At 44.2% G+C, this 18,217-nt stretch overlaps 1 protein-coding gene across 1 annotated transcript; it reads left to right on the forward strand.

Annotated features, from left to right (window-relative positions):
* The first annotated feature begins 132 nt into the window (after window positions 1–132).
* Window positions 133–17,258, forward strand: fbxl19 (F-box and leucine rich repeat protein 19). The gene is made up of 11 exons (XM_086089684.1): window positions 133–508; window positions 1,721–1,909; window positions 5,964–6,107; window positions 6,193–6,279; window positions 7,008–7,169; window positions 8,353–8,385; window positions 8,460–9,544; window positions 11,871–12,034; window positions 12,525–12,686; window positions 13,616–13,852; window positions 14,003–17,258. Exons 2-11 carry the CDS (start codon window positions 1,736–1,738, stop codon window positions 14,245–14,247), a joined length of 2,493 nt encoding a protein of 830 aa, XP_085945810.1. The 5' UTR covers window positions 133–508; window positions 1,721–1,735; the 3' UTR covers window positions 14,248–17,258.
* The last annotated feature ends 959 nt before the right edge of the window (window positions 17,259–18,217 follow it).

An 18,217-nucleotide genomic window follows, 5' to 3' on the forward strand; every position in this document is an offset into this window, starting at 1 on the left:
TTCACTTTCCAACAAAAAGTTTGTTCAATCCGTAATAAAGATTGGGTTGGGACAAAACGTAAAACAAAAGTGCGCGCTGCGGATTGCGGAAGGGGAGACGGCCTATTGGGACTACTTCCTGCGGAGGGATATCAACGCGCACGTGCGGTGATCAAGCCTGGGAAGTAGAGCGCGCACGCACGCTGCGACGAGAGCAAGAGAAGGAGGGGGGTGAATGGGCTTGTCTCGCAGCAGCAGCAGCACTGCGCCCTTTGCCTCCTCATCAATATCGATTGAATATCTTATTGATAACCCATCGACTCAGCGGGGCTAGCTGACCAGGAGCCAGCTGGGGGCTACGGCTGTGAACGGCAGCATGGGGTTCGCGTGAGTCGGCGGCGGACGGCTCATCGGCACCAAACAAGGAAGCTGACGGACGGACTGACGACGAGCTAACACGGCTAGCTGGCTGGACGGCTAATCTTGTTGCTAATGTGCGAGCCACGAGCATGCGAGCTGATAGGCAGAGGTAAGTGACAACAACGGCCGTGCGCGCGTGCGCGCCCGAGCCCTCTGAATCAAGACTGCTATGTGGTTAGCCTGTTAGCCCATGTTCTCCATTCACGGAGGTGTGTGTTTGTGTTTGCAGTTCGCAGCCTTCAAGTGTTGCTTGCCCTCCTGATGCGTGCTAACTATTAGCAGGTTGCTTTGTGATGTCCATTGATCACGTGACTCGGTGTTCACTAGTAGCAATGTTAGCATCTTCACATGAAAGCACGGGAACAAGCTTTGAAATCATTCAAATTGTCCTGTAAGATCAAACAGTGATATTTCGGTTTTTGATCTTCATATCTGTCATTCCAGAAATAAGTCAGTGTGTTCATTAATATAATTTGAAATGGAAGGAATCAGCCCAAACCAGAGAATCAAATTCTGTCTTCATTGTTTTAATTGGAGTGTAATTTAACTGAACTGGCTGCCGTTGTCAGTGCAAAGTTCCCCACATTGGCAGGTGTTTTAGAGCATTTCGACTGATGTCCCAAATGCTGCATCTGGTTGGAATTGCCACTTCAACCTGAGTACATAATGCAATCTTCTAAATTTGTCGCCCCTCAACCGTAAATGTTCAACGATTTCAGTAGTCCTTAATGAAAGCAGACTGATTGTGTTTGTTCGAATAAGGCAGTTGTAAACATCTTAATTTAATTTGGAAAACAATGATGGGCCTTTTTGCCAAATTTTGTTATTCAATTTTCAGGCCAAACCAGGAACGGAATTGTCATCAATTGGTGCATTTTCTGCACCATCAATTTGAAATAATGGCTCGTTTTTGAAGAAGAGGTAGAAAATAAAAAAATATTGGATTAATCAGAAAATTATTGACAGATTAATATTAAAATAATTAATTGCAGCTCTAAAGAACAGTATAACTTTATTTCTTAACATACCTCTTTGACCCTTTTGTTTGGTCTTATTCGGGGATTCTCTGATTGGCTGACAAGTTTCAGTTCAAAATAGTAAACATCTCATACGGGACGAAATTCCGAGGGGTTTTCCGAGTTGCCACGTGAAAAATGAGCGTGATGTTGTGAACGGCGTGACTTGCCCCTATTACATTTTTGTCCTGTACATCAGTCATCAATGGCAAATTGATTTGTGCCGGAGCATCTTCCGGGGTTCTTTAAGGAAATCGCACCAAGGTGGTGAGCGTACTGATGCATTTTTGTTGTTGTCGTTGCAGCTGACTTGTTGTGGGATGTCGGGCAGTAAGGCACTGGGCGGGGGGGCGAGGCGCAGGAGGACGCGGTGCCGCCGCTGCCAGGCGTGCACCCGCACCGAGTGCGGCGAGTGTCACTTCTGCAAGGACATGAAGAAGTTCGGCGGGCCCGGACGCATGAAGCAGTCCTGCCTGCTCAGGCAGTGCACAGCGGTGAGATACACGCCACATTCCACATGCCAACGGGAAGGTACTAAAAGCAACAAATCCTGCGGAGCCCACAAACGTGGGCGGAAGACGCAACGAGCCAAAGCTGCAAACAAACACACTGCAGCTCAGCTTCTGGCCAGCGAGCGCAAAAAAGCTTGCACCAATTAAAGCCACTCTTGCACTGCCGCTCTCTGTCCTCTCTCGCTCTCGTTCATTCTCTTGTTCACTCACCCATTTTCTCTCCCTTTCTCTCTTGCGGTCTCTCCTGATGCATCTCTTTATCTCTCTCGCTCTTTCTCTTTCTCTTTCACTCCCTCTCGCTCTCTCAAACGTTTCTCGCTCCCTCTCTCTTTCCATTTTACTCTCTTTCTCAGACTCCCACTCTCAACTCTCTTAATCTATCATATTCCCAGTTTCTCTTAGGCTTTCTCTCTCTCGTAATCTCATATTCTTTCTTTCTCTCACTCAAACACTGTCCCGCTCTCACTTGTTTTCTTTCTTTTGCTCTTCCTCTTCCTCTCACTCTTGTGCTCTCTTGCTCCTTCTCCCTCCCAATCCTCCCTCCCTCCCATCCTCTCTCTCCCTCCCTCCCTCTCTCTCTCTCTCTCTCTCTCTCTCTCGCTCTCTCCCCCTCTCGGATTCTGTCCCTATTTTTTTCACTTCCTCTTTTTCTCTTCCTCTCACTCTTTTACTCCCTCTTTCTCGATTGGCTCTTCTGATGGAGCCAAAGTTATAAAAAATGGCCTAATTCTTGTAGTTTTCACATTATGATAATTTTCAGTGTTAAGGTGTGAGAAACGTTTCTTGGGAGTGGTAAAATGGCGGCCTCGCAGCTTCAAAAGTCTTGGACTAGCAGCTATCCAGTTATATACAGATCATTGGTGCTTAATGTACCATTTGCCAACATGTCTGCGGTGTGGACGCATTCAATTTATATTGTGCTTTGTTAAAATGCCAGTGCTAAATACATATTTTTATAATAAAATGTTAGTTTAATTAATTACAATAAATGCAATGATAGTAAAAAAAATTGGCATCATTTTTTGGGGGCATTTCGGTTTTCGGCAAAGTGTTTTTCGTTTTCGGTTTTGGCCAAACTGTTCATGTCAGTGCATCCCTCTAATTGTGACTATTGCCGTGCCATTTTTGGGGAAAACCAGTCTGACACCTCTGATTTTGATGCAAAGCAAATGTGCCAACGTGTCAGCAAAGTATACACAAAGACAGCCTGGTGTTCACATGGTGACTTCATTACATGCGCGCACAGATTCTTCAAATAGCATGGATTGCAAGCTGTAGGCCAACAGGCAATGATGCTGCGTTTCCATGGCAACTGGCTCTGCAAATGAAGAAGACTTAGCACACACACTGGCACACAAACACACACTTACTGTAATGGAGCTGAAGCCTTTGATTGGCAGATGAAGTTTTTGATGTTCGAGGGTGATGAGTACCTAGCTGAGCTGATATCGACATATCGATAATGACTTATTTCTTAATCAAGTGTTACTATAACAATCCTGTGTTCCCTCGCTACTTTGAAGTTCTGTTATTGCAGCTTCACTTAATCGCTGGTTTTCCTTTGTAAACATAATTTAATCTACAGTGGTCCCTCGATATTTTGGAATTCACTTATTGCAGATTCAATCTAACGCGGATTTTTATACCCCCATTTTCAATAGTAATTACCTCATAAAATTCATTATTCTGCTATTTTTGTCCTTTTTTGTAGTATAAACAGCTCTTTCTTTCATTCAACACAATATATTCCACTTTCAATCAAATTATGTGATGTGTTTTCACAAAATCAGGCGTATGTCGCGGAGATTAGTTTTGCGTAAATGACAAAAATGTCAATTTTGAGCGTTCTCCAAAAATAACATCCTTAAGGTCTCTATTTTCGTTTCCCAGCAGCAGAAAAGTTAAAATTGTAGTTTAAGTTTATAAAAATGAGCAATTAGTAAGCTATGTACATTGTAACTAGGGCGTACTCGCCGCGCTGCTAGCTAGCACATCCCTGGCACCTGCTCTAAAGCGAATCGCAGATTTTTTTTTTTGCCTCTAACATTACTTCACAAATGATTTATATAAACGGACATAGCACCCAATAAAATGTAAAATACATTATAATGTGATGGTGTAGTCCAATAGAAGACGCATGTATGTATGCCACTATACCTGTGTCGACAGCAGGCTTACTTTATATAGAGCAGAGCGAATGTCATCATGCTGGTGTATGTTTGTAATCCAGACATAGAGATTATCTTCAGTTGTGTGATCTTTCTTTAACAAGCCTATTTCTCCTTTTAATTTAATGTATTCGTGCACTAAAGCAAAATATGTCGCCAAACAATCACAAGGGAATTAAATGCTCTTACATGCACATTACAGTGAGCCGGGTTGAAGTGGAATGAAATGATTAATCATGAATGAAGCTGTATGAATGATGAAATGTAGTCATCTAATGTAAACAATGTTATGTTCTTCAATGCTGTGATTTTTATGAGATGTCTATGAAAGGATGACATGCCGGTTAACGGCACATCATCAACGCGTCACAAATGAAGCGTCTGTCTGGCTCATGGTACATCATTTCCACTCTATGGATGGAATTAAAATCAAATATGAGATTTGAAATATACTTGAAGGTGAAAAGATGATTGCGTCATCATGATGGTCTTTCCAAAGCTCCCTGCCTCCTAATGCACAGATTAGCATATTGACTTGTAATACTGGACACGGCTAAGTGTTCCTTATGTATTAGTTTAATGCAAAAAAAAAAAGTGTCAAATCATACTTATATGTGGCCAAATACATTTGACATAGAATATCTATTATTTAATCAACATTAATAACAGTATGGTCACAGCCACAACAAATTGCAAATCATCTTTTATTTGACACAAAATTCTTATTAAATCAAGTTTCCCATTGCGGTAAAAAAAAGAAAATAAAAAAAACCCGTACACGCACAAGTTGCAACAATGCGTCAAGCAAACTTTGGCAGATGATGCCTTAGGAGATGAATTGTAAGCTCTTCAAAGTTGTTTTGGGATTGAGGGAAAAATCATAATTCTGGGCCAATTTCGCTGACATCTATAATTAGTATAGACATTTAAAAGAAGTATGCGCCAAAAACGCGTTTTTCTCAAAATTAGGGATTTCAACATGCCAACATTGAAATAGCTTTAACTTTGACCATTTTTCAGGTACCACCACATATTATATAACATTTGAAAGGGAAGTGTGTAGAATTCCGATATATGAATATAAAAAAAAAATATTTTCTGAGACTTAAACCTGATTTTGTGAAAACGCATCACATATAGAATATTTGGTAAATTAAGAAATGTGTATCATGATAAGTTAAAGAAAAAGTTTCTACTCTTTTTAATTCTTCTTAGCAAGTCGGTGTCCCATCAGTGGTGAGCTATTTTTAGAACAGATCCCAGTTACTCGGACACAATCAGTGTGTCTCATTTCGCCAAGCTAGCAGGTCGGCACCAGGCAGCGGCGGTGTGCGTGAGACTGCACGATAAATGATTGACACCTTGTCGGTCGGGGCCATCTGTCTATTGATAGGTTGATGTGACTCGTGCGCTGTAGTTTAAAACAAAAAATGCAAACTTCCAAGTTCCTATTGTCTTTTGATTTGTGTCAGCTGGGAGTGACAAACAGCTTGAAGCAAGCACACTTTATTTTGGAGAGCTTTGTAAGATTGAGAATAAAAAGAGGTGCAGAATACTTTCAGAATTACCTTGGAAGAACTTAAACCGTGTTGAAAGCATGTGGGAGACATCAAAAGTACCCTAAACAGGGCTTCGCTGCTTAGAGGTGCCCTGAGATGGGAAATGATCTTTCCTCATGTAAAGGAAAGCAAAATCAAAGAAAGACAACAAAAATAACGACTTTTTTACACCAATGGTTTGCTCGTGTCTGGAGAAAGTCGCAAGTCTGTTCAGGCATATCTCAAGAAATCACTATATTGACGTGCTTCGGACGAGCGGGGGGGATGTCACTGACGCTAAGGGTGCCACCCTTTGACCTCTGTGCGCAGCCCGTGCTACCACACACGGCGGTGTGCCTGGCGTGCGGCGAGGCAGGAAAGGAGGACACGGTGGAGGGCGACGAGGACAAGTTCAGCCTGAGCCTGATGGAATGTACCATCTGCAACGAAATCATACACCCGCGTTGTCTCAAGGTGGGTCCCACCCTCACTTGTGGTTTCCGGCAGACATCTACAAGGAGTCTGCTTGATGCGCGTGCGTGTGCTTTGTTGGTGGCAGATGGGCAAAGCGGAGGGTATCATCAATGACGAGATTCCCAACTGCTGGGAGTGTCCCAAGTGCCACAAGGAGGGAAAAACCAGCAAGGTGAGTGACTGGCTCCATCTTTGTCCCGGGACATCCACAGTTGTTTAAAAGGGGAAGTCAACCCCCAAAAATTATTTACAATAATATGTTCTATTCACACACACTAGTGTAAACACGGCATTCAGATTTGTATTGAAATGGCATCACGGTTGCTCCGGGCTCATGTAATAACCAATCACGGCGCACCTGTTTTCTGAGTTTGGTCACGTGACGTTTGTAAGCTGAACCGTAATTACTAATTAATCATCATTACCTGAGTCCCGAGCAACTGTGATGCCATTTTCAGTCGACAGCAAGTGGCAAAATGGCTGCCCCCTAAGATGGATAAAAACGAGTGTATTTTGCTACTTGATTTATATTGCACGAAAGTTTTTGGGTTTACTTCCCCTCCAAGGAATCACAGAGCTCACACGTACACAAATTTGGCAAAGTCCGTAAGTGATCCAGCCAGGGAATTTTTTTGTTGGTTTTTATGCTATTATAATTTTCATTTCACTGCATTGAATTGTTCTGCCAGACACTATACAGCGCTGAGATTATGAGCAAAGATGCATTATTGGTTATAATTTTTTGGGGGAGCAATTAGATGAAATTGGACGATTGTCTTCGGTGCACCTGATGTCACACAAATGTGGCTGGTATTCAGCGGCAATGATGTAGCATTTTGGGAGTCATGATCACAGCTGGGTCACCTGCCACTCTCACCCTGCTCTTGTCGGTGGCTGCAGGAGCAGGCGGACATTTTGGCCAAGCGGCGTCTGGACAACGGCGAGCTGGGCCGCTGGAAGCTGACTGACGAGCCGCCTCCCAAGAAGGAGGCGCTCAGGCCGGACGGCGGCCACAAGAGGAGGAAGGAGACGCTGCCCTCGGACGGCGGGCCCAAGAAGAAGGTAAGGTGGCGCCGTGCGCCTCCCGCATCCATTTGTTATTTTCTTCTGTAGTGATAAGTGCTGCTTTCACTAACACTATGGCCGCAAACCGAGAGGAGCTGATCTGCACATTAGTCACTTATATGACTTGGAGTGACTATGATCAAGTTCATCCATCCATCCATTTTCTAGGGTTGCGGGTGAGATTGCGCCTCTCCCAGAGGACTTTTGGCGAGAGGCGGGGTACACCTTGGACTGGTCCCCAGCAAATTGCAGGACACATTTATACAAAGGTGCATGTGAGTGTAGGGGAAGCCCACAAGTTTCAGACGCACATTTACTGAACAACCTTTGTCATTATGAACATAAAATGGAATTTTTCTCATTCAATACATTAATATATTTGATCAGTGCACAAAATAAACCACATCAATTTCACACAAAATCACTGAGTTTAAAATCAAAAGCAACAAATCATGAATTTCACATTAACTGTGACAGCAATTGAACTTTTGCTGTTGCCTCTGACCTTTGCAAGCAGCACTCTCTTAATCCTTTTCCCAACAAAAGACTGCTCCTTTTGTTTTTGTCCACCATCCTCAAGAATAATTGGTCGCTATCATAGATTCACATTGTAACTAACAGTATGAATATTTCAAAAGCTTTCTTTCTGTATGACTTGGTGACACCAAAAGGTTGAGCATTGTTTTTCTAAAGTTTGAGACCTTTTTCATGCCACATGAGGTTCTCTTAGTGTTCACCACAGGGTGGGCCGCGGGAACAACTGTATTCCATTGCAAACTCGCCCACATTTGGTTTCTGAGCGGCCTACCACAAATTAGCGCGGATACTTTTTCCGCTGTTTCCCCCCCCTATTGCTGTGAGCATTCTGATATCAATCTGCCAACACTGAAAACACCAACCTTGAGTGTCGCTGGACGCTCCGTCCTCACAGCACAGGCACGAAATATGGTTCACTGATGGCTCGCTGTGCTCTAACTCTAAGTGCAGTGCGAAAAGGCGTTTATGGACGCGTGTGCACACACACATACTTTCTTGACCCCTGGCGAACTCCTTTAACTGACTCGCCAAACCCTTTGGGTATGATCAAACCAGGTTAATGACCACTGTAGTGAAGAAATCTGAGATCTTAAAACTGTAGGTCACTTCATCAGATCCACACTAAAAGTGTATTTTCTTTCAGATGAAGGGTGCGCACGAGAAACGTCTCAAAAAGGTAAACAAAAGTTTTCTTGTGTTGTGGTTCTTTTGCACTAATTCTGACGTGCAATGCTTGCTTCCTGCTTTTAGAAGCCCAAACAGGAAGGAGCAGAGTCCAACGGCCCCACCTCTTCAGCTGGAGGGCCTCCTCTGGGCTATGCCTCCTCCTCGTCAGCGATGGGCGACGGAGGAGGAGGCGGGGCATCAAGCGCAGATCAGCGCTCGCACCACAGGGAAAAACTGGAACGCTTCAAGAGGATGTGCCTGCTGGAGCGCCGGCCTGACTCGTCGTCATCGTCGTCCTCCAGCTCTGAGTCGGACTCGGAGTCAGACTCGGACGACTCGCTGCGCGGGGGCGGAGCCTCCTCGCCCTCATCGCCTGCGCCGCTGGCTCCCTCTGTCACCCATGGCAACAGCGGCCCGGGACGGCCGGACAGGAGTCGCAGCGAGAGGGATCGGCGTCTGGCGGAGTTGGGCTTCAGCGCCAGCGAAGAGTCTGAGGACGAGGACGAGGAGCTGGAGGAAGAGCGGGTGGAAGACAAGGTGAGGCGGAGAGGAGACGGAGGGGAAGGAGGAGCCTTGGCACCACGCGGGAGAAAAGCTGCCATGATGGACGAGGACGAGGCTGAGCCGCCACTTTCGGACAGAGTTGCAAAAAACTCCTCCCTCCCGCCACCCTCGCCGCTTTCGTCTAATCAGATGGCTCCGTCCTCGCAACGCAGCAACGCGCAAGAGGCGCGCAACGGACGTGCTCGTGTCGAGAAGGAGAACGCCAGCAGCCTGCTTACCATTCACAGACATGGCGGGGTGGGCGGGGGCACGACCAAAGGCAACAAGACTCGGCAGAGGAACTCCACCCCCACCTCCAATGGGGGGCGAGGCGGAGGTTGCGGCCCGCTGGTATCGACCACAGCGGCCTCACCCTGCTCGGGGGCGGCAGGGCGTTCGCATGTGATGAAGCGCAGCCCCCCCGCAGTGCCGTCGCCACCGCGTCCCATCCAAATGGAGCGTCACCTGGTGAAGCCGCCGCCCGCCTGCCCCGAGCCCAGCTGCCTGCCGCTGGACTCAGGCCGCGCCCACGTGATGACTCGCGACGCGTGGCTGCGGGTTTTCACCTTCCTCACCCAGCGCGAGCTGTGCCTGTGCATGCGGGTGTGTCGCACGTGGAGCCGCTGGTCAGTCTCGCCGTCTGTCCGTCCGATCACACTACTTACCAACCTCATCAAAAGTTGCCAATATTGGGACTTTTTGGGGTGATGGTTCAGGAAAACCCCAAAATGCAATTAATTGAATTTGACCGTTTGACCTTGTGTAAACTTTGAAAGGTCCAACATCAGAATGTTTTGTACTTTTTGCACAAGGACAACAAAGAGCTCAGTTGCAAAATTCTCAGGCTGCAACTAACTTATTACTGTGTAATCTGCCAGTAATTTTTTTCGATGAATCAGATTTTAAAAAGCATTTCTATTTTGGGTGTAAGAAACGATTTGAATCGGAAAATCAGTTTTTATTTAAAAGATGGGAGTGCACTGAATGGAATTGAATGATTCCACTTTAAAATATATCGTAACATATTCAATTATTTTATTAGAGAGATAAAATGGCGCATTTTTCAGTACTGACATGTTCATTCATATGCATGTCAAATGACAAGAAACTCATTACATCATACCCTTTCCAACTGAACTGAATATCGAAGCGAATCAGTCACACTGAATCGAAGGGAAAGTGTTACACTTTTAAAATCCTTGAATCATATTGCACCCCTGTAGAGATAAATATGGGACTGGCTTTGGACATATGTACACATCGTAGGATGAAACGAAAATACATTACTCCATATAAACACCTCACTCGGAATATACAGGCCAAATCCGAATGGAGTTTCGTTGCGATTAGCAGGGGTGCTATAATCCTTTTGTCAAGCCAAACCAAATTGGAATAGATCAAAATGACAACAAAGCAAGCATGTCTATTCACATTTCTTGATCCATTAATAGATCAGCATCAAGTTGTGCAAAAAGTACTGACAGTGAAATGTTGGACGTGCTTTCAAAATTCTACAGAAAGTCAAATTAAGTTTACTCGGAAAGGTTATAGTGCACAATAGGCTCAGCCTGAAATTTCAACCCAAAGAGGCCTAAGGCTATATTTACACTGCAGGTTATGATGCCCAATTGAGGTTTGTTATTCAGTCTGATCTTTTGATGGAGTTGTTAGCATTCCAAAACCAAATGTCACTCTTTACTGGCCCCTCGTCCGTCGTTGCTTTTGCCGCATGTCTGTTTTGGCAATGAACGTTTGCCACCTTTTGATGACGTACCGTCAAATGAGCGTCACCTGAGCATCCAGACATCCGATTAATAACTACATACTAAGAGGTTTGGGTCAGATTTGGAAAAATTGCAAGTGTAGTTAGTCTTTATATTGAAATGCAAAAAATTTGATGCATTTCTTTGAACCGTATATTTTAGGGCAAGTTGTTCAGAGACATTTTTTGTATAAAGAGAAGTTGTCTTACCTGGCTGACAGTTTGTGCTAAAGCTTTCGTCAGAGTTGTCATTGCTTGCTGGTGTGGCAGAGGAAATTTCTGGGGTACCATCGACCAGGGGACGCGTATATAGTTGGCGCTATATAAAAACCAGTCCAGTCCAGTGTAGCCTGGCATGCCACACCCACTTCCTTGTGAACGAAAGAAAGTTGGTCTGGTAACTCTGCTGTTAAAAGCTGTTTCAGCCCGGCTCAAAAGAAACCGTGCGATCTTTTTATTTGCTGTGATGTATTCTTCATGTTCACTACTCATCCGCACATACGTCCGATGTTTGTGAATGAACCGGAGGTGGCAATATCGTCTAAAAGAATGTGAGAAAATTACTTCTTACTGTCCGGGTAAACCACTTACTCAAAAAACAGCCGTTCATAGTACAGGTTTGTTTATTTATGGCCACTACCTTTGTAGTCGTCATTGTTTGGTTACTTTCTGTTCACGGTTCACGGAATCAAGACTTTTGGAGATGTTGACTTTGCCCACACATTGGAAATATTGTGCACACTTAGTTATGACCCCAACCCGTTTCGGACCCAACTATCAGGACAAATGCACTCAAAAAATGCTGATGAACTACATAGGGCCGAAGAGAACATGTTTTTACCTAACAAATATTTGATCATGAGAAATATATTTCTCATCTACCGAGATAAAATAAACACAAATCTAGTCTACGTTGCAAAAATCTCATTGCACATCACCAAAAAAGGTCCAGTGGATGCACTCGTTCATAATTGTACTTCCTGCCATCTGGTAAATCTGGTAAAAGTGTATTTTTGTCATGTCACTGCCATAGACAGTGATAAAGTTGCATTATTTAGAGTTAATAACTAATCGTTTCAGAACAGTGACGTGAAATTGGATCGTTTCCTGCGTTGTTTGGCAATCACTGCACTCTTCATATAGCCCTTCAAAGTCATAAGTAACGCCTTGTGGTTGCTGTGGCGACGCAGGTGTTGCGACAAGCGCCTTTGGAGTCGGATAGACCTGAGCCGACAGCGCTCCATCACGCCGCCCATGCTCAGCGGAATCATTCGCAGACAGCCCGTCTCGCTCAACCTGGGACACACCAACATCTCCAAGAAGCAGCTCCTCTGGCTCATTAGCCGCCTGCCAGGTCCGTCCGTCCTCTCTCGCTAGCACACTAGCTTTTCCTATCTCACGCTTCCTGCATCGTACTTCCTCACATCTGCACTTCCCGTCTCCGGCTTCTGCCCCCATATACACTTCCCGCCGTCCATACAGTGTATGTCATACAGTCTAAAACCTACCAGTCAAAAGTGGAGTCTTGAACAGGCGTTCCCAACCTTTTTGAAAGTGAGTTATTAATAGTTAATGATTTTCATTGGTGACAAGACATTGATCATGTTAATGATTTATCACAATTAGGAAACATAATTCATTGCTAGAAAATTACAATTTCCCATCATTGGTGAGATATTTTTAGAACAGGCCCATGGGCACCATGTTGGCGACCACTGGTCTACAAAGTCTGTCCAAACTTTTTGTTAGTGTGTTTGACATCCAGTGTGTGTAACATACATGTGACTGGGCACAACATACATGTGTGTGTGCTAGTGTGTGACATTCATGTGTGCGCACTCCAGGTCTGGCAGAGTTGACGGTGGCGGGCGTGGCGTGGCCCGCGGTGTCGGCGTTGTGTCAGGGCGTGCGGTCGTGCTTGCGCATGTTGGACTTGAGTGGCGTGGACGACTTGAAGGACACTCACCTGAGGGAGCTGCTGGCCCTGCCCCCTGACAGCAGGACAGGTGAGCATACCGGCGGCGCCCGGTGGTGAATTTCCGCACATAATCGATGCCACCCCCCAAAGGTGATTGATTTGTGACAAGATATAAAACTCTCCACTCAGTACTTCTGGTAATGTGTTACCTCTCTTCCCTTTTTCTTTCTTGTGCTGTGGATAATTTTGGTTAGTCTCACGTTAACGAAGTTCTCTGGGGTCACGTCAATAGATTTGCTTCCTCCCCCCACAGAGAGCGAGCAGAGTCTTTACATTTCAAAAAGTATCTTCTGTATGGGCATTGGTTGCACGCGTTCAAATGATGTTTCACCAACATGAATATGATTTTATTTTGTGCAATATTAATGATGGTGAAACTAGAGCTGGACGATGATTCAGTATCGATAAGTATCACAATAGGTACGTGATTGATATTGATACAAAATGCATTTTTCAATATGCATTTTGTGATTATTTGCTACACTGATTTGTACCCCAATTATACGCACGCAAGATGAAATTTTGAGCACAAAGGCATTTTTAAGTGCAGCCGAGTTACTGTCTGCCGAATGCCCACCCCAAGAAGCCGCTTAAACGAAAAAGAGCATGCACACCCAACACATGTTCAAATAAAAGACCAGTCGTTTAGTACAACTCTTGCAATAAGATTATGTGCAAACGAACACCTAATGATGGATACATGGAGTTAGACGGCAAGGATTTGCCTGTCTTTGGCGCGCTAGCTCTGGTGTTTTGTTTTTTTTAGCCGGCTACGACACACTGCATCGCCATGAAAACAATAACGTGCAATAATTAGCCCAACAAGGCTTCTATCTTGGTACACTAGATCAAAATCTCTTCTCTAGTTATTTTGGCATAGGGACTGATAAGTGAATCATTTGCTCATTCTTGACTCCATTTTGGTGGTTGAACAGTCCCTCTCTTCTGTAATTCTAGCGCGGGGCTGCGGCAGCGGCACAGAGCCGCGAGTGGGTCGCTTCCACAACGTGACGGAGCTGCGGCTGTCCGGGCTGGACCTGACTGATGCGGCGTCCCGCCTGCTTGTGCGCTTCGTGCCACGTCTGGCCAAGCTGGACCTCAGCCACTGCACCAACGTGTCGGACCACAGCGTCGCCACGCTGGCTGCACCCGCCTCTCCGCTCAGACACACCCTCACGCACCTCAACCTGGCAGGTACACAAGACACTCACCTTCCACTTTTTTTTTTCGTCGACTCATCCATTGTTACAAATGAATCGATTATTAAAACACTCATTTTTTGCAATCCTAACTATATAAACAAATAAACATGTTGAGTGTGTAACCATTTTGTGTGTGTGTTAGGTTGCGTGAAGGTGACTGAGCAGAGCGTCCCGCTTTTGCGCCGTTGTCCGTCCCTACAGACGGTGGACCTTCGCTCGTGCTCGCTGCTTCCCACCGAAGCCGGACAACTCCTTTGCTTCCCTGCGCAGCCGTCTTCGTCCTCATCTTCTTCCTCGTCTGGATCCTCCTCCTCTTCCGCCAACGCCACGCTCGCTGCTTCCACCTCCTGTCAGACTGAAGACAGGACGCTGCTAAAGAACAGCTAAATGCTTAGGTGCCCTGCGGGGCATTACGGGACATTTGAGGGCACTACAGGTGAGGTGGAGAAGAAAGGAAGTGTGTTGGCATACCTCTGAGCATGTACATATTTGTTCTCTGTACAAATGTATGTATGTGTGTGTGTGTATATACCTGTAGTTTCATGTAAACGAGCGCGCACACCCCAAGAGACACTCACTTTCACAAGCCCTGACCCAAAGCTGTAGAAATCAAGTAACGTGCGCGGGCGCCATCTTGTCCCCTGACTTAACATAATGTTGAAACACGATTGATTGGATTCCAATGTATGTGCCATACTGAACCGATCTTTTCCACTGAAAGCTGTTGATGTTACAGTAATCTGAAGTTACCATCACTGCCACTGAGTGCACTATAAAAGAAATAGGCGCCCAATACGATAAAAATTTTTTCACCCAGGCTAGCACCCCCGTTACCAAGAAATATCATTTTTGACACCGAAATCAATTAAAAGCAATCATATCTTTTAAGTATTTTAAGTAATGATTCTAGATTTTGTTGCATTAATATTTGCTGAATATTGTAGGGTTTACCGCAATGCCATGACTAGAGACAACATGGCGTCCATAAACGTGTGACATTTTGGTTTCTACGGCTTTGGCCCAACACCCAATCACCTGCTGGTCAGCACAACTGCAGGAAGTCTTCCGTCTTCAACACGTACTTGTGCTATGCTAAGCTAAGTCATACGCTACTGATGCTAACTAGGCTAAGTCCTAATGCTGCGGATGCTAAGCTAGTTTTGCTGTGGTGTCAAGACATTTAAAGGGGAACTAAACCAAAGATGCTATCTTATTTATCTGAAGATTTTTTTTACTCAAATATATGAAATATTTATTCTAATATTTGGTTAATATTAACTGATATTTATTCAGCGAGTGGCCGGTTGGCACCCAGCGGCCTCCTATTCAAAGGAAGTTTAATAGGCGAGCATGAATGTGCACACTTTTTGAACACATCTTTCCAGAATGAAAGTACTATGGGACCTAATTCCACTACAATTTGTAAGTATAGTGTTCCATTTTGCGCTATTTTAGTTGTCACTGTTTTAAGCATCAGTCCTTTTGATGCGTCGACTTGGAGAACCAGTCGTAATTTCAGCCCGGCTGTACTAGCTTATTGGTGGATATTTTGAACTGAAACGAAACTTGCCAGCTAATCGGAGAAGGGCTTCTCCGAGTTAAATGAAAGGATTTAAGAGCTATGTTAAGAAATGATCAAGTTCAAGGCATTTTTGGACCGGCTGAATCAGACAAAAACGTTTCCAAAAAAGATCCCACCACCAGAAACTACACTTTTAATGTGGTTTCCTAAATTCTTGCTACGTTCTTGCTCGGGTTGTTGTGAACATCCCAACCGCCCTTTTGACAGACTGCCACTTTGGGGAAATCTTGTCACATTGCTACTCACATTGCAACGTGCTATGGTAGTTTCAACGTCATTTCCAGTCTGCGGATGATTTCGAACATGGCTGCCTCCATACGTTGACTTATTGTTTAATTCTTATTCCACAATGACAATATTAATCAGAGTATTCTGTTTGGTGCTGGCACATACAATGTATTGTTGGGAGAAAAAAATGGGTTTAGTTCCCCTTTAAGGAAATGTCCTCCGTTAATGATAGTGTGGAGTGTGATGGTTTGTTAGCATAGCTAGCTTAGCACAAAGATTGGCTGTGCTGCTTTTGCATGTTAGCAACAGTAGTTGAGGAAAAGTAAAACAAAGCGTTTTGGCAGAGAATGTGAAAGTTTCCTATTTCCAACTGAACAAGGCTAACTAGCGGCTGTTCACCTGGCAGTTGCCGGGCTCAGGATCCACGTGGTTTTCTGAAAAATTCCTCTAGGTTTTGGCAACTCGCCATTCCGCGCAAACTTCACTATTTTCAACTTGAATAGCAGCAAGCTAACAGTGTAAGCAACAAATCAGCCGTGGCTTTCCGCGCTATGAATTGGTCAACAAAAGTCAATCTGAGATTTGCTAGCTCATTAGCATGTTAGCCGAGCGGGGGTCCTCAGCTAGTGTTTGGACTGTATGCTACAGATCGGCGATCAAAAGCCGGAAGGATCAATGGACGTAAACGAAAAGCTTACCAAAAGTTGAAATAAGCGTCTTTTTTTTAATGTAATATTGTTTACGCAAGTCTTTGACTGTTGGTCGGACAAAACTGTGACAAATTGTGGCTGCTGAGCAGTGGCCTGTCAAATCGTTCCTTATTTTACTTGCTAGCAGCGCTGGCGGGATGCTAGCAAACGGGATGCTAGGCTAGCAGGGATCCCTTCCTGTTAGCCATTTTGTGCCATCAAGTGGATCACTCAACTATATAGTCCACTATATGAAAACGATTAATCATTTCAGCCCTAGAGTCAACAATGTATTCCTCTATACAAATTTATGTTAATTTTGGAGGTGTTCATTCCCTACTCCCAAATCACTGCAAAGGGATTTTCAGTTTAGGAATTATCTCGGTCCATCATCTAAAAATCCCCACGGTCATGTGCTAGCAGGTTTGGCTTCCCGTTAAATTAACCGTGTCGTGCCATTATGTTCGCTAGTTAACTCGCGTGTTTTGTTTTTCAAGTTCCACTTTTTCCATCTCGTGCAGGTCAGCATTCAAGTTCCCCGGCAACAAGTAAGGCGATGAAATCTGTTTGGACAAAGGTGTTTCTAGCTCTTATCTTATTAGATATAACTGTGCCGAATCGACGTAATTTGTATTTCTGGATGTTTTTGAATGCACTGGAACATCAGGACCTTCATCCTCCTGTGCCAAAACATGTTATCCTTGTGAAAAGGGGCATTTTTTTCTTTTCTTTTATTTAGTTATATATATATATATATATATATATATATATATATATATATATATATACTTTGTCCATAACTCTTGCATTGTGTTGATGAAAAGATGCGGGGCGGGGGGAAGTTGTTAGAAAAAAAAGCAAAAGAGCAACTCAAGGCAGCTATGATGTATGAGTGACTACTGTAAAACTAATAAAGCAACAAGTTTAAAAAAAAAAATCCCTCTGCATTTTTTTATTTTTTACTTTAGCAGACATCAGTGTTTTTCAGTGGCGGAATCTCATCCAACCAACTGCATAACAGACATGTCATCAACATGTGACACGCGCTGCTTGTGTGTTCATGTTCATAAGCACAATTACACACATACAATAAGCAAGCTAAAAATAAAGCATAAAGCTGGCATCAGGACGAAACCTCGTATGCCCAGGCGTGGTCAATTTACCGGTATGTTTTCCACAAATCAGTACTATAGTTAGTCCCCACGTGGGTCTTATTTTTACAAACGATTGACCAATCTGAAGTGCTGAAAATGGCCTGTTCTCTTTGATGAAGATGATGCAATATTCACGACTCAAGTCAAGTTTACTGAAAATAGATTTTTGGAGATGCAAGGTTTCCGCCCGACGGCAGCTAAATGCCAATACTCAACTAAACAAATACACACTTAAAAAAAAAAAATCAGAACACGTTAAAGAACATGCAACATGCAAATGGTAAGCATGATTAAAAAAAAAAACTGCTAAAAACAAGAACATAACTCTTACTAGGGTTAGGGAACACATGCCAAAAACTGTTGACAAGATTGAAAGTCTTATTGCAGGAGTAGAAAACCCTGGTCCGAGAGAGACTGTCATGCAGTGTTTTCGATGTCTCCCTCCAACAACACATCTGATTTGATGAACAGGATCGTTATCAGGCTTCTACAGAACATGATTAGCTGATCATTTGAGTCAGTTGTGTTAGAGGAGGGAGACATCAAAACAGACAAACAGTGGCTCTCGAGTATTCAGGGTTCCCTACCCCCGTCTTATAGGATGAAAACAGTAAAGCTGTGCAATGCCAATAAAAAGCAATTAATGTGTTGTAAAACCCTCGCATGTAGTGATGATGACAGCCTCCAAAGCTCTTCAATCCCCA

Source organism: Leptonotus elevatus, chromosome 1, assembly GCF_054856555.1.
Source record: "Leptonotus elevatus isolate MCC_2025b chromosome 1, RoL_Lele_1.0, whole genome shotgun sequence".
NCBI classification, from domain to species: domain Eukaryota; kingdom Metazoa; phylum Chordata; class Actinopteri; order Syngnathiformes; family Syngnathidae; genus Leptonotus; species Leptonotus elevatus.

Coding starts and splice junctions, on each gene's coding strand:
- fbxl19 (XM_086089684.1), top strand. CDS start 1,736: ATGTCGGGCAGTAAGGCACTGGGCGGGGGGGCGAGGCGCAGGAGGACG. Junction 1,910..5,963: donor TGCTCAGGCAGTGCACAGCG/GTGAGATACACG, acceptor CTCTGTGCGCAG/CCCGTGCTACCACACACGGC. Junction 9,545..11,870: donor TGTCGCACGTGGAGCCGCTG/GTCAGTCTCGCC, acceptor GTGGCGACGCAG/GTGTTGCGACAAGCGCCTTT.